This window comes from Lathyrus oleraceus, chromosome 6, assembly GCF_024323335.1.
Source record: "Lathyrus oleraceus cultivar Zhongwan6 chromosome 6, CAAS_Psat_ZW6_1.0, whole genome shotgun sequence".
NCBI classification, from domain to species: Eukaryota; Viridiplantae; Streptophyta; class Magnoliopsida; order Fabales; family Fabaceae; genus Lathyrus; species Lathyrus oleraceus.
Genome location: NC_066584.1, coordinates 478057789 through 478072872, shown reverse-complemented (window position 1 = coordinate 478072872; position 15084 = coordinate 478057789). Strand labels below are relative to the sequence as shown.

The window sequence follows — 15084 nt, the reverse complement described above, 5'->3', positions numbered from 1 at the left end:
GACTAGCTTGCATGTTAGACACATCACTTTGGACTAGCTTGCATGTTAGACAAATCACTTACCTATTTAAGTGTCTTTCTATCAACATCCAACAATCAACACACATTCATCTGCAGCAAGAAATTAATTTTCATCTGCACCAGAAATATTACAATGTCATTTTCACCGAAATATAGTGTCAATGTTCACTGCAATGGTGAGACAATTACGAGTCTGAGTTATACGGGTTTTATTTTCGAAACACCGATACCATTCGACTTACGATCAAGAGAAATGCAAATTTCTTGCATTTGAAAAAAATGAATTCAATCCTGCATAGGATATGGTATTGTGTCAAAGATCACGTATCAAAATCCATTTTTTTTAGAACAATCAATGCAAGTTTTTCCCGCTAAAGGTACGGGATGATGAAGATGTTGAATACATGTTTGCTAGTCATGAACATTCTGGCTGCAATTGTATTGAGTTGTATATTACTCTTCAACCAAGTATACCATCTCAGCAATCTCAAATAACCAGTCAGGACGAATATGATGAATTTAATTCATAATACTCAGATGACGTCGCCCCAGAAGCAGAAGCAGAAGTCAACGCCGTTGATGAAGAAGAAGAGGAGACCGAGATACAGGTCGATCATATGTTGAACAACGACATTGAAGATGATGATCAACCAACGCCATTACCTCCTAGTCATGTCTATAATCCGCCTCAATGATCAGTGCATTTTGATGCACATTCTTCTATATTTATACTTATGCATTTCCATGTTTTAGTTTGGTTATTTTCCCCTTTTAATGTGTTTTTATAATTTATCTTATTTTTACACTTATTTGTTTTTCGCAGATTATTTTCAACATTAGCAGTCTGCACGAATAAATTCATAACTGGAGCTAGGAGTATCGGATCGAGGCGTGCTACCAGTCGTTGGAAAGCTAAGAGAAAGAGCTAGGACTTTCATGAAGAAGTTAGAAGCTAATTCAGACTGTAGCATGGTTGAAAAATCCGTTGAAGCCTTTAGCACTAGATTTATATTTTGTGTTGGGTTATTTAGTTTGGGCCTGGGTTATGTTTTGACCAAATTAGATTTATTCTACTTTTCCTATAACCTAAGCAGCCGAAAATAGGAGACGGCATCACTATTCATGAAAATTTGAAAGCTTGTACGAATTCCATGGAGAACTAATCCCTCTGATTCGATCTACCGTAATTCAGGTTCCAAAACTTAAGATTATTATAATGTTAATTTTAGTTTAATTCCTTTCAATGATATTTTGTGTTCTTGTATGCTTAATTCGATTGCATGAAATATATTGATTCAATTTGGTTGATTGTATGATCCTAACACAGGCACGTCACGTTTTCTTAATTCGTTTTTGTGTCTGATCAATCATGTTTGCTTAATCCATGAAAACTTATCCCGTTTGCTTAATTCGGACAATAGGATCATATATCTCACAAAGTTCACCGCGTTTGTCATTGAGTTTGTATCCAAATAGGAATAGGCAATCCGCTTAGGATATTAAAATTATATTAATCGATGATAGTAGGAACTGAATCGGTAGATTGAATTATTTCATAATCACTTATTTCATAACAGCTTATTTTAAGAATTGCTTTTAATAATCACTTTTTCTTAATCGAACACCGAACCAAACAACCCCCCCTTAATTCGATTTACCTTTGGATAATAATAATCAAGAATCCTTGTGAGAACGATATACGAGTTTAAATTTTCGCCGCACTACGTTTTTGAAAAACACTCGTTTTGACCCGCGCGCAACAGCGGATCAAATTGACGTCGTTGCCGGGGATTCTTGATTATATTAATCATTTTTAGAGTCATATGTTTAGTGTTTATGCGTATAGGTCCTAGTTTCCTCACGGTTCTGCCCAACTCGTGTTTTAGAGTCCAAAAAGTGAAAAAATTCGGTATTTGGGAAAATTGCGTCTGATTGAAAATCTGTTCCGACAGTCTTATGTAAAAAAATTATCTGATCATTTGTCCCTTACTACAAAGTAGTTAAGGGGCTTTGCTTTCAGTTTCCCAAATTCCTCTTTTTTCTATTTTTTTAATGAATTTTTTACTGTTTTCATAGAGTCGAAAAAATTCTCAAAATTATATTTTTAAGTCATTAGATTAAATTCGGTGTCACTTTATATTTATGAATTTATTTTAATCATTTTCCTTCATTGTGTTTGTTTTTGACTATGGCTGACCAAAGAACTTTAAGGCAGTTAGCTGCACCTGATGTGAATTATAATGGCTTATGTATTGAATATGATGTTGTTGTTGTTCCTTTTGAATTAAAATCGGGTTTAATACACTTGTTTCCCAAGTTTAATGGTCTTGCAGGTGAGGATCCGCACAAACATTTGAAAGAATTCCAGGTGGTGTGTTCTACACCATTGAAGCCTGAAGGGATCACTGAAGATCACATCAAACTTCGAGCTTTTCCTTTTTCATTGCAGGGTGCAGCAAAGGGTTGGATATATTATCTCGAGCCAAATTCAATTGCAAGCTGGAATGCCCTGAAAAAAGTGTTCTTAGAGAGATATTTTCCTGCCTCCAGAGCTGCCTCGATAAGAAAGGAGATTTGTGGTATTAGACAGAGTAATGAGTCATTGATCGAGTATTGGGAGAGATTCAAACACTTGGTATCCAGCTGCCCTCAGCACCAGATCACCGAGCAACTACTCATCCAGTACTTTTATGAGGGTTTGACACCGATGGATAGGAACATTCTTGATGCTGCTATTGGTGGAGCACTTGTTGATAAGACTCTAGTTGCTGCCAAAGCCCTTATCGAAAATATGTCCCTTAATTCCCAACAGTTCACTACTAGAGACAATTCCGTGCAAAGCAAAGGCGTGAATCAAATTCAGGTTTCTTCCAACAAAGCTTTAAAGACCAGAATTTACGAGCTCACTGCCTTAGTCAAACAGCTGGCAGTAGCAAAACCTGAAATAACAACAGTGTGTGGTATTTGTACTTCTCATGAGCACCCGACCGATACTTGTCCTATTCTGAGGGACGAGTCCATTACTGAGCTGCCTCAAGCTTATGCAGCCAACCTTTACAATCAAAACAAGTACAATAATACTCCTGACCTGTCCACCAACAAATACCATCCCAATTGGAGGAACCATCCCAACCTTCGATATGGAAACCCACAACAGAACCCACCTCAAGTGGCTGCCCCTGCACCTTCCTGACCATCCTTAGACGATCTTGTCAAACAAATGGCCGCCAACAATCTACAATTCCAACAAAGGACCGATTCTAGCATTCAGACCTTGAACACGCAAATGAGACAACTTGCTACTCAAATAAATAACATGCAAGCCCAAGGGTCGAACCAACTTCCAGCCCAAACAGTTGTTAATCCAAAGGATTCTAATGCTAATGTGAGTGCAATTTCGTTGAGATCTGGAAAGGTTACAGAAACAACCCCTGAAAAAAATAAAAAAATTATTGAGGTAACATCTGAACCTGAACCTACTCCATCTGAACCTGTTTCATATGAAAAAATTAAAGAAAAGGAGTATGTGCCACCAGTCCCCTTCCCACATAGAGTTCTGAAAAATAAAAGAATTGAGGAGGGAGACAAGGAAAGAGAGATATTGGATGTTTTTAGAAAAGTGGTGGTAAATATTCCGCTTCTTGATGTAATTAAACAGGTTCCTAAGTATGCAAAGTTTCTGAAGGATTTGTGTACAAATAAGAGGAGGATTAAAGGAAGTGAGAGAGTTAACTTGGGAAGAAATATTTCTGCTTTTATTCAGCCCAAGCCTTCATCTGAAAAAGTTACAGGCGAGAAAAATGTTTCAGTCATCACTCAGCTCTTGCCACAAAAGCAGAAGGATCCAAGAACTTTTACTGTCCCTTGTACCATCGGGGATAGTAAATTCGAGAATTGCATGCTTGATTTGGGAGCGGGCATTAATGTTATGCCTACTTCTATTTATAATAACCTTAATCTTGGTCCTTTGCAGCATACAAGTTTGATCATCCAACTGGCGAACAAGAGCAATGCACGCCCGACTGGCGTAGTGGAGGATGTCCTTGTCCAAGTTAACGATTTAATTTTTCCTGCAGATTTTTACATTCTGGACATGGAAGGAGAGACTAAGACAAGCAGAACTCCCATTATTTTAGGCAGACCGTTCATGAAAACAGCGAAGACAAAAATTGATGTTGACGATGGAACCATGTCCATGGAATTTGGTGACATTGTCGCAAAATTTAACATTTTCGATGCCATGAAACACCCCTTGGAAGAGAATTCCGTTTTTCATATGGAATTGATATCTGAGCTGGTTGAGGACACTTGTTCTGATTTATTTTCACTTGATTTTCCATCTTTATCTGGTTTCGATGATATTTACTCATGTGTTGATTGTACTGACACTAACCTTTGTGTTGTGTGTGCTGAGATTGATGTTGCCTTGCAACCTGATACATTTCATACAGGTGAAGTTGTTGCCAATGAAGCTGTTTTTGCAGTTGATGCTCTTGACATCCCGACTGCCCCAAGCATTCCATCCATCGAGCAACCCCCGTCTTTAGAGATGAAATAGCTCCCTGAAAACCTGAAATACGCTTATTTGGAGACTAATGAAAAACTACCTGTTATTATTTCTTCTAACCTTGATTTCGATCAGGAAGACAAGCTTTTGCAGGTTTTAAAGAATCACAAGAAGGAAATCGGGTGGACATTAGCCGACCTCCCATGTATTAGTCAGTCGATGTGCATGCACGGGATATTACTTGAGGACGAAGCGAAAACAGTAAGGCAGCCTCAAAGGAGGCTTAATCCTTTGATTCTTGATGTTGTGAAGAAGGAGGTAACCAAAATCTTGCAAGCAGGTGTCATTTATCCTATCTCTGACAGTAAATGGGTAAGCCCAGTGCAGATTGTACCTAAGAAATCAGGACTCATAGTGGTAAAAAATAAAAAGAATAAACTTATTCCCACTAGAGTTCATAACAGCTGGAGAGTTTGTATTGATTACAGGAGATTGAACCAGGCTACGAGAAAGGATCACTTTCCTTTACCGTTCATTGACCAAATGCTTGAACGACTTGCTGGTAAATCACATTATTGTTTTCTTGATGGTTTTTCAGGTTACTTTCAGATTCATATTGCACCAGAAAATCAAGAGAAGACCACTTTTACTTGTCCCTTCGGTACGTTTGCTTACAGGAGGATGCCTTTTGGTCTTTGCAATGCTCCTGGCACTTTCCAGCAATGCATGATTAGCATTTTTTCTAATTTCATTGAAAATTGCATGGAAGTCTTTATGGACGATTTCACTGTCTATGGTTCCTCTTTTGATGCATGCTTGAGCAGTTTAAGCTTGATTTTAGAAAGATGCATCGAAACTGATCTCGTTTTAAATTATGAAAAATGCCACTTTATGGTGGATCAGGGAATTGTATTGGGTCACATAATTTCAGAAAAAGGAATTTCTGTTGACCCTGCTAAAATAGATGTGATTTCTACACTGCCTTACCCTTCTTGCGTTCGCGAGATTCGTTCTTTTCTTGGTCATGCAGGTTTTTACAGGCGTTTCATCAAGGATTTCAGCAAGATAGCTCTTCCGTTGTCAAACTTGTTGAAGAATGATGTCACTTTCAACTTTGATGACAAATGAAAACAAGCGTTTGACTTCTTGAAGAAAGCATTGACCTTCACTCCCATAATCCAGCCACCGGACTGGACCATCCCTTTTGATATTATGTGTCATGCGTCTAATTATGCTGTGGGGCTATCCTTGCACAAAGGGTTGACAAGGCTGCCCATGTTGTTTACTATGCTTCTAGAACTTTAGATTCTGCACAGTCAAATTACACTACCACTGAAAAAGAACTGCTAGCTATTGTTTTTGCTCTTGATAAATTCAGATCATATTTGCTAGGCTCCAAGGTTGTTGTTTTTACTGACCATGCAACATTAAAGTACTTGTTGAAGAAGCCAGATGCAAAACCGAGATTGATTCGGTGGATGCTGTTGCTCCAAGAATTTATTATAGAGATTAAAGACAAAAGTGGAGCTGAGAACTTAGTGACAGACCACTTGAGCAGGATAGAGAGAGATGCGGATCCTTTTCCTATTCAGGATGACTTTCCTGATGAGCAGCTTTTTCTTTTGCATGAGATTACACCTTGGTTTGCTGACATTGTTAATTTTCTTGTTGCTGGTGTTTTTCCTAAAGGTGCATCTAGATCACAGATTCACAAACTCAAGAGTGATGTCAAATATTATGTTTGGGATAATCTATATCTTTGGAAGTTTGGTAGTGATCAGGTAATTAGGAGATGTGTCCCCGACTATGAGATTGAATCCATTTTGAATTTTTCTCATGCATCTCAAGTCGGCGGACTGCAAGAAAAGTCCTTGATTCAGGTTTCTATTGGCCAACTGTTTTTAAGGATGCTTATGAGACTTACCGCACTTGTAAAGAGTGCCAGATAGCAGGGACAAACATCACTCACAAGAGTGAAATGCTTCAGCAGCCTATGCTTTTCTGTGGGGTATTTGATGTATGGGGAATCGACTTCATGGGTCCCTTTCCTGTATCATTTTGTTTTCTTTACATTTTGCTTGCTGTTGATTATGTTTCAAAGTGGGTGGAAGCTATCCCCACTAGGACTAATGATTCTAGAGTTGTTGCAAATTTTGTCAGGTCTAATATCTTTTGCAGGTTTGGAATACCACGAGCTATCATAAGTGACCAAGGCACTCATTTCTGTAACCGCGCCATGGAAGCTTTGCTCCGGAAGTATGGAGTTGTGCACAAAGTCTCTACTGCATATCACCCACAAACTAATGGGCAAGTTGAGATCTCAAACAGGGAGATCAAACAGGTTTTAGAGAAAATGGTGCAGCCAAACAGGAAGGACTGGAGCCGTCGTCTAGAAGACGCACTTTGGGCCCAAAGAACAGCTTTCAAGACACCCATTGGGATGTCTCCTTATCGACTTGTTTTTGGTAAGGCATGTCATCTTCCTGTTGAGATAGAACAATATGCTTATTGGGCGGTGAAAAGTTGTAATTTGGAGATGCAATAAGCAAGTATTGAAAGAAAACTCCAATTACAACAGCTGGAATTTTCTGTAGGCTAATAGGTTTTACTATTTAACTCCCGCCTTAAGCTTATGGCTGGGAAACTTCGATCCAAATGGATTGGCCCTTTTGTTATTACTAATGTTTTCCCTTATGGTGCAGTAGAAATAAAAAGTGCAGGTACTAACAAGACTTTCAAAGTCAATGGGCAGCGCTTGAAGCTATTCCATGACAGTTCAATGACTGAAGATGTCAGCATAGAGGAGTTTTCTTTGGAAGCACCTAACTACCCTGTAACTTGATTAGGGAGTCTTTCTTTCCTTCTCTCTACTTTATTAGTAATGTCTTTTCATTAAGGGCAATGCTTATTTTAAGTGTGGGGGAGGGAAATCGTTTGTTTCGTTTGTTTTCCTTGTTTTTGTTAGTGTTTTGTTTGTTTTCAGTTATAAAAAAAATAAAAAAATGCATCTTCTTGAAAGTTTTAGGCTATAGACTGACTAATTTGAGATTAGTTTGTGGAGACTTGGGAAAAATTCACAAGATCGGTATCGTCTTAACACCGTAAGTGTCCTGCATATGGAAATTGATTCGAATTCTTATTATGTTTTAGCCTTAAATTCTCATTCTCTGACAACTCTTGAGTAGTTTATTTCAGTAGTCAGCACCGTCTCACACACACTATACGCAGGGAAGCCGATGAATATAAGTGAGTGTTCCGAAAAAGAAAAAAAAGAGAAAGAAAAGGGAATGCACCTTCTAAGTTTGGTGATCCTCACCCGATCACTTAACCCAACGGATGTAGAACCTTCAAAAAAAATTGAAAATAAGACTCGTTGTCAGTTGGTTCAGCGGTTTCTGGTGCTGAACTTGGTAGGGCGAATTACGGTCTGATCCCCCGCAACTAAAACTGAGTAAGCAAAAGGTTATGCCACGTAAGTACTAGAATCCCGTGCAAAAAGGATCAGAGTCACTAACCGGTCGCCTTGCTATGGGTGTGTGGAGATAACGAGCTTAATGTGATTGTGCCTGAATGAAAAAGAGCAAAAAGAAGGATAAGTAAGTTAGGCTTTAACATAATAACATGATTCGAGTTGATTTGTGTATTTAGGAGGTTTATGACTGCACAATTATGGATTAGTGTTCCTACGATATCCTTAGTGTGCAAGATTAGTACCTATCGATGCAAACTTAACCGAAGAAGACTTGTAGCCTAGGATGAGTAACTAATGATCTGTTTGTGTTTTCTTTGTTTTATTTTAAATTTTGCTCGGAGTGCAAAAGTTCAAGTGTGGGGGAATTTGATCAGTGAATTTTGATGCACATTCTTCTATATTTATACTTATGCATTTCCATGTTTTAGTTTGGTTATTTTTCCCTTTTAATGTGTTTTTATAATTTATCTTATTTGTTTTTCGTAGTTTATTTTCAGCATTAGCAGTCTGCACGAATAAATTCATAACTGGAGCTAGGAGTATCGGATTGAGGCGTGCTACTAGTCGTTGAAAAGTTAAGAGAAAGAGCTACGACTTTCATGAAGAAGTCAGAAGCTAATTCAGACTGTAGCATGGTTGAAAAATCCGTTGAAGCCTTCAGCACTAGATTTATATTTTGTGTTGGGTTGTTTAGTTTGGGCCTGGGTTATGTTTTGACCAAATTAAGTTTATTCTACTTTTCCTATAACCTAAGCAGCCGAAAACAGGAGATGACATCACTATTCAAGAAAGTTTGAAAGCTTGTACGAATTCCATGGAGAACTAATCCCTCTGATTCGATCTGCCGTAATTCAGGTTCCAAAACTTGAGATTATTATAATGTTAGTTTTAGTTTAATTCCTTTCAATGATGTTTTGTGTTCTTGTATGCTTAATTCGATTGCATGAAATATATTGATTCAATTTGGTTGATTGTATGATCCTAACATAGACACGTCACGTTTGCTTAATTCATTTTTGTGTCTGATCAACCATGTTTGCTTAATCCATGAAAACTTATCCCGTTTGCTTAATTCGAACAATAGGATCATACATCTCACAAACTTCACCGCGCTTGTCATTGAGTTTGTATCCAAATAGGAATAAACAATCCGCTTAGGGTATTAAAATTATATTAATCGATGATAGTAGGAACTGAGTCGGTAGATTGAATTATTTCATAATCACTTATTTCATAACAGCTTATTTCAAGAATTGCTTTTAATAATCACTTTTTCTTAATCGAACACCAAACCAAACAACCCCCCCTTAATTCGATTTACCTTTGGATAATAATAATAATCAAGAATCCTTGTGAGAACGATATCCGAGTTAAAATTGTCGCCGTACTACGTTTTTGAAAAACACTCGTTTTGACCCGCGCGCAATAGCGGATCATTCAACATATGACAAACATGGATCTGCATGATGATGAAACATCCAACAGTGTTTTCTATAACCCATATCCATGATCAGAAGGCGAGTTAAAGGTGGGAGACATGTTCCGCACTAAAGAAGAATGCGTGCGAGCTATAAATAAATTCCACATGAACATTCTGTTGATTTCACAGTGAAACATACTGATTCGAGAAGGTATGTCATCGAATGTCATAACATCCTTTGTAAGTTTTGGTTGGCTGGGTCTTACAAAAAGAAAAGCGACTCTTGGGAGATGGCTTCAATAGACCCACCTCACAGTTGCATTACAACTAACGTCGAACAAGATCATCGTAAATTAAGCGCTGCATTGATATGTCAAGACATTTTGCCGTTTGTTAAGAAAAACCCATCAATGAAGGTGAGTATAATTATATCTCATATCAGAACAAGATATAATTATACTCCATCTTACAAGAAAACGTGGATTGCAAGGACAAAGACTGCTGAACAAGTATTCAGCAATTGGGAGGATTCATACAAAGAATTGCCACAGTTTTTATGGGCACTAAAAACATATGTCCCAGAAACTGTTGCAATTATGGAGACATTGCCAGCAATGACGCCAGACGGAACCTGTGTTACTGGTAATAGAATCTTTCACCGTCTCTTTTTGGGCGTTTGACCCATGCATCAAAGGTTTTGCATTCTGCAAACCTATTATTCAAATTGATGGAACATGGTTATACGACAAATACAAGGGTACTTTGCTTATGGCGGTTGCACAAGACGGAAACAACAATGTCTTTCCCATTGCCTTTGCTCTGGTTGAAGGTGAAACTGTTGGTGGTTGGGGTTTCTTTCTTCGACATCTTAGAACGCATGTGGCTCCACAAGCCAATCTCTGTTTGATTTCTGATAGACATGCTATCATTGAGAGTGCCTACAATAACTATGACAACGAATGACATGATCCTCTTTCTACCCATGCCTATTGCATTAGACATATTGCACAAAACTTCATGCGTGCAATAAAAGATAAGAACCTTCGCAAGAAGGTGGTGAATGTTGGGTATGCTCTAACTCAGCCGTCATTTCAATATTACCGTGATGAAATTAGACTGTCTAATGAAGATGCAGGAAGATGGTTGAATACCATACCAGTAGAGCAGCGAACAATGGCATTTGACGGAGGCTGTCGAAGGGGCCACATGACAACAAACCTTGTGGAATGCATGAACGGCGTATTCAAATGCATTAGAAATCTGCCAATAACCGCCTTGGTCAGATCAACCTATTATAGGTTGGCTTCTACGTTCGCAACCAGAGGTGAAAGATGGAGTGTGGTGTTAATGTCTGGGAAAATATTCAGTGAGTGTTGCATGAAATCCATGAAAGAGGAGAGCATCAAAGCTAGCACACACGATGTAACAGTCTTTGACCGTTATAGACAAAATTTCAGCGTGCAGGAAACAATGGACCACAACGAGGGGAAACCAAATTTAGCCTATGATGTCAAACTAAACAGAAGTTGGTGCGACTGTGGAAAATTCCAGGCCTTCCACATTCCTTGCTCCCATGTCATTGCAGCATACACACATATTCGCCAGGACGCTTACAACCATCTATCTGATGTGTAAAAGGCCATCACCGTCATGAATGTCTATAATAAAAGCTTCTCGGTGCTACCAATGGAGGAATACTGACCTCCATATGAAGGTGATATAGTTTGGTACAACGACGAGATGCGTAGAAAGAAAAAAGGACGGCCAAACAACACACATATCAGGACATAAATGGATACGACAGATATAATGATAAGACTATGTAGTATCTCTCTCGTCAACCAGGACAAAATAAGAACAACTGTCCCAATCGAGGAGCATCATCTGGGTCATAATCTTTTTGTAACATTGGATTTTTGTAACCTTCAATTTTTATATATCATTAAGTTTTTGTTACAACGAGGTTCACAACAAACATCACTACAATATAAGCAAACTGAAAATAGAATATTTCTAACTGATTACAATAATTAAAGTGATGTCATCTCGTCCGAACATCATTTCCCTAACATCCTTATCAGTTTTCATTCGCACTTAACCAAAGATATTGTCGAGTCTCTCAATACTTCTAATTTTTCCATCTTCTGGTATTTTCCCATCTAACCAACGAACCAGCTTCCTCTTCAGTTAATCGAAAGTAATGGTGTTCCAGAAGAGCACCAACATCTGAGATTTGTCTCTCGCATAAATCACCTTTCCATAGCGGCGACGAACACCAAACATGATTGCAAAATGATGAAATGAGACGTGGAAAAATGATTCACACAACACCTCTATTTATAACAAAAAATATTGCAAAATACACTGAGGTGTCAATCCAATTGGCGTCTCCTTTGAAAAAATACACATGAACGCTAATTGAATTGACTGCACCATGTGCCCTAGCCAATCCAATTAGCGTCTCCACTCTAATTTTAAGAGGAGATGCCAATTGGATTGACACTCCTCCTACAAATGAGATAATTTAAGATTTTTTTTTTTAAATTAAAATTATTTTAATTTAAAAAAAAAGCGTATTTTAGTAAAAAATTCTAAAACATATTCAGAAAAATAGAAAATATGCAAGCGATTTAACCTAAAAAGACACGTCATTATTACTTTCATCCTCTATCTTTTCTTCTGAGCCATTGCAGTACCACACAAACGTACACAATGCTACTGTCCATGGGAATTTCACCTCTACCTTTATTTCTCTCTTCTACTTCTTCACTATCCTTTTCACTTTCACCTTCTACTACGAAAACTCTCCGAAACACTTCCTTCAAAATCAAAACCCTTAAAACTGAAAGAGAACCTTCGTCATCAGATCCAAATCCAGGTTTCGATCCTAAACCAGGTGTAGCCGTTTACAAACCTAAATCCTATCAAGTTCTCGCCACTGATGCTTCTTATTCCCTCGCTTATGCTCTTCAAGACGGAAAACTTCATCTCGAGATCGATTTGCCGTAAGTGTTACTCGCTTCCGGTATCTAAATTTCAAATATCAGTGCTATAAAATTATGAAACTCTAATGCATTCTCGATATTATGAAAGTTTATGGATAAATGTAGAGCAAGCTATTGTTCAAAACCTTTATGTTGCGGCTGCTGAGTGTGTCTATCACAATTTAAGACTATGCTTATCGCGCGAATTTGTATTCCTAGTAGTCAAATATTCCATGTATTAGAGATAATTTCAAATAGTTCCACATATGAAAACAAACACACATTAGAGTATCAATTATTTTTTATCATAAAAAAATTCACAATAATATATTATTGTTCTTCAATAAAAATATTTAAAAGAAAAAGATAAAAAATATACCATTTAAATTTTGAAAAAAAGATTTTTTTTACAAATATAAAGTCAAAAAGAGTTCATAAATCGGAACAAAGTGCTCAAACATATAAATAAGCTTAAATTAAGGGGTGTTAGAGGCTAAATTCCTGAGGTTAGTTAGAATTCTAGTCATGATTCCTATTTGCATGGTTGGTATGTTGCTCGTGTAAAATTTCCAGTTGTTCTTGAAGTTTTTGTTTCTCGCTGTTGCTAAGCTTGATATGCTATTTTAGAGTTTGCATATGTTTTTGGGTTGTTTGAAGTTGAATTTATGATGAATTTGTAATGTAATTGAAAAAATAGAATATGCATGGTCAGTACAAAATAATTTAACACTGACGAAGAGCTCCTGTCTCAGTCGCCGCATGGAGGCTTCCAATGAGGTTGAAGCTCTGCAGCAAGAGAACGAAGAGCTCCGTGCGGTGAACAAAGAGTTGCAGAAGAGTCTGAACCTCCTAGTTCAGGCTTCGCTGGAGAATCAATTTGGCCATGGCGGCTCCTCCGTTCAGACACAATCGATTCTGTCTGATATATTGCACAGTCTCCGTGGCTTGAGTCTTGGAGATGGAAAAGAAAACTGTGCTGGTGGTTGGAATAACAATAACATCAAGAATAATAATAATAGTAGCAAGGAGCTGCAGGAAGATTCGGATGAGAGTTCAACGAGTGTGATAGATAATAACGATGTTGATGTTGATGCAGAACGGTTGTCGCTGCCGAAGAGCATATCTGTGAGATCCAATGGCTATGCGATGCAGGAAGATTCGGATGAGAGTTCAACGAGTGTGATAGATAATAACGATGTTGATGTTGATGCAGAACGGTTGTCGCTGCCGAAGAGCATATCTGTGAGATCCAATGGCTATGTGATGGTGGCTCAGCCTCCAACCGCCGTAACTAACAATAATGCTGGTCGCAGTACCAAGAGCGCTACCCGCTCTCAGGCGTCTTCCACTCATCCAGATTACGTTGTAAGCACACGCACATCATGATTGCTTTTATTTATTTAATTATTTATTTATTATAATAATACAACTTTTATTTTTGTTATTGTTATTTTATTTAGGCTTAATGTAATTTTGTGATTATTTGTTTTTTTTCCCGTTACATACCGAACTTGACCTGCTTGCTAGTAGCTTAATTACTTTCCTTCCAAATGAAGTAAAAACTTGCTTGTCTGCGTCATTATCTGTTAGCTGCAACCAAGTTAGTTAGTAGTGTCCAAAGTCTTAAAATATTGATGATAGGGTGTGCGGAAACCAACTTTGTATTTCTAACTTTTTGTAGCTATATATGATTGATTTTGCCAAGTGTAAAAGTGGCTCTATTAATGGTTGGACTGGTTTTACATGTAGTAACAAGTAATGTAGGGGTGTAACATATGTGACTCGATTTTCTTCATTTATTATTTGTGTTTGTACTCATTGTTGACTATTGCAATGTCTTGATTATTGTTGAAATTTTGTGTGTTTCAGCAAGAGGTATATGTGCGAGGTGGAGGGCAGAAAGAAGAAGAGCCTCTTGAGATGACTGCCGTTGATCAGTGGAGGTTCAAGACTAAGCTGTGCGCAAATTGGCAGAGAACTGGCACATGCCCTTATACTGACAACTGCCAATTCGCTCACGGTATTGGGGAGCTTCGCCCGTTGATCCGCCACCCACGCTACAAAACTGAGGCCTGTAGGATGATTTTAACTGGGATTGTCTGCCCGTATGGCCATAGATGCTATTTCCGTCATGAACTTACTGACCAAGAGAAAGCTATATCACAATCTAAAGCCAAGATCAGGAAAGCTGGAAAGATAAACAGTCTCATGGAGTTGTTTGACTCAAAAGATACGATAGTACATACATAGTAATATTCCTGATTGTGTAGTTAAAAATTGAGGTCTAGAACATGATTCATGTGGAGAATGTGGTCATCCATCGTATATTTTTTTTTTAGCATAAGGTTGAAGATGAAGAAGATAATGGAAGAGAAAGAGAGAAAATAAATTTGTAACTAACTTTCTTCTGATTGAAAAACAGTTACAGTTTAGAGTCTATAACAAACTGAAATTGGTTCAATATTTAAACTATTAGAGTCTACTTAAATGTAATGTAAATTAACTCTAAATGTAAATGAAATGAATCTGAATTACAAATAACACTATCCCTTAATTCATATTCAGCTAATTAAAAAAAATCAATAACACCAATTTCATCCCTCAAATTGATAAAGTGTTCAGTTTTGATTGCTTTGGTTAGAACATCTGCAAGTTGTACTACAGTGAAGAATTTGAAGCAC

General features: G+C 37.7%; 1 protein-coding gene across 1 annotated transcript; it reads left to right on the top strand.

Annotated features, from left to right (window-relative positions):
• The first annotated feature begins 12066 nt into the window (after window positions 1–12066).
• On the top strand, window positions 12067–14864 carry LOC127091529 (zinc finger CCCH domain-containing protein 15). Its single transcript, XM_051030199.1, has 3 exons — window positions 12067–12424; window positions 13156–13768; window positions 14273–14864. Exons 1-3 carry the CDS (start codon window positions 12132–12134, stop codon window positions 14651–14653), a joined length of 1287 nt encoding a protein of 428 aa, XP_050886156.1. The 5' UTR covers window positions 12067–12131; the 3' UTR covers window positions 14654–14864.
• The last annotated feature ends 220 nt before the right edge of the window (window positions 14865–15084 follow it).

Coding starts and splice junctions, on each gene's coding strand:
- LOC127091529 (XM_051030199.1), top strand. CDS start 12,132: ATGCTACTGTCCATGGGAATTTCACCTCTACCTTTATTTCTCTCTTCT. Junction 12,425..13,155: donor CATCTCGAGATCGATTTGCC/GTAAGTGTTACT, acceptor CTCCTGTCTCAG/TCGCCGCATGGAGGCTTCCA. Junction 13,769..14,272: donor CCACTCATCCAGATTACGTT/GTAAGCACACGC, acceptor TGTGTGTTTCAG/CAAGAGGTATATGTGCGAGG.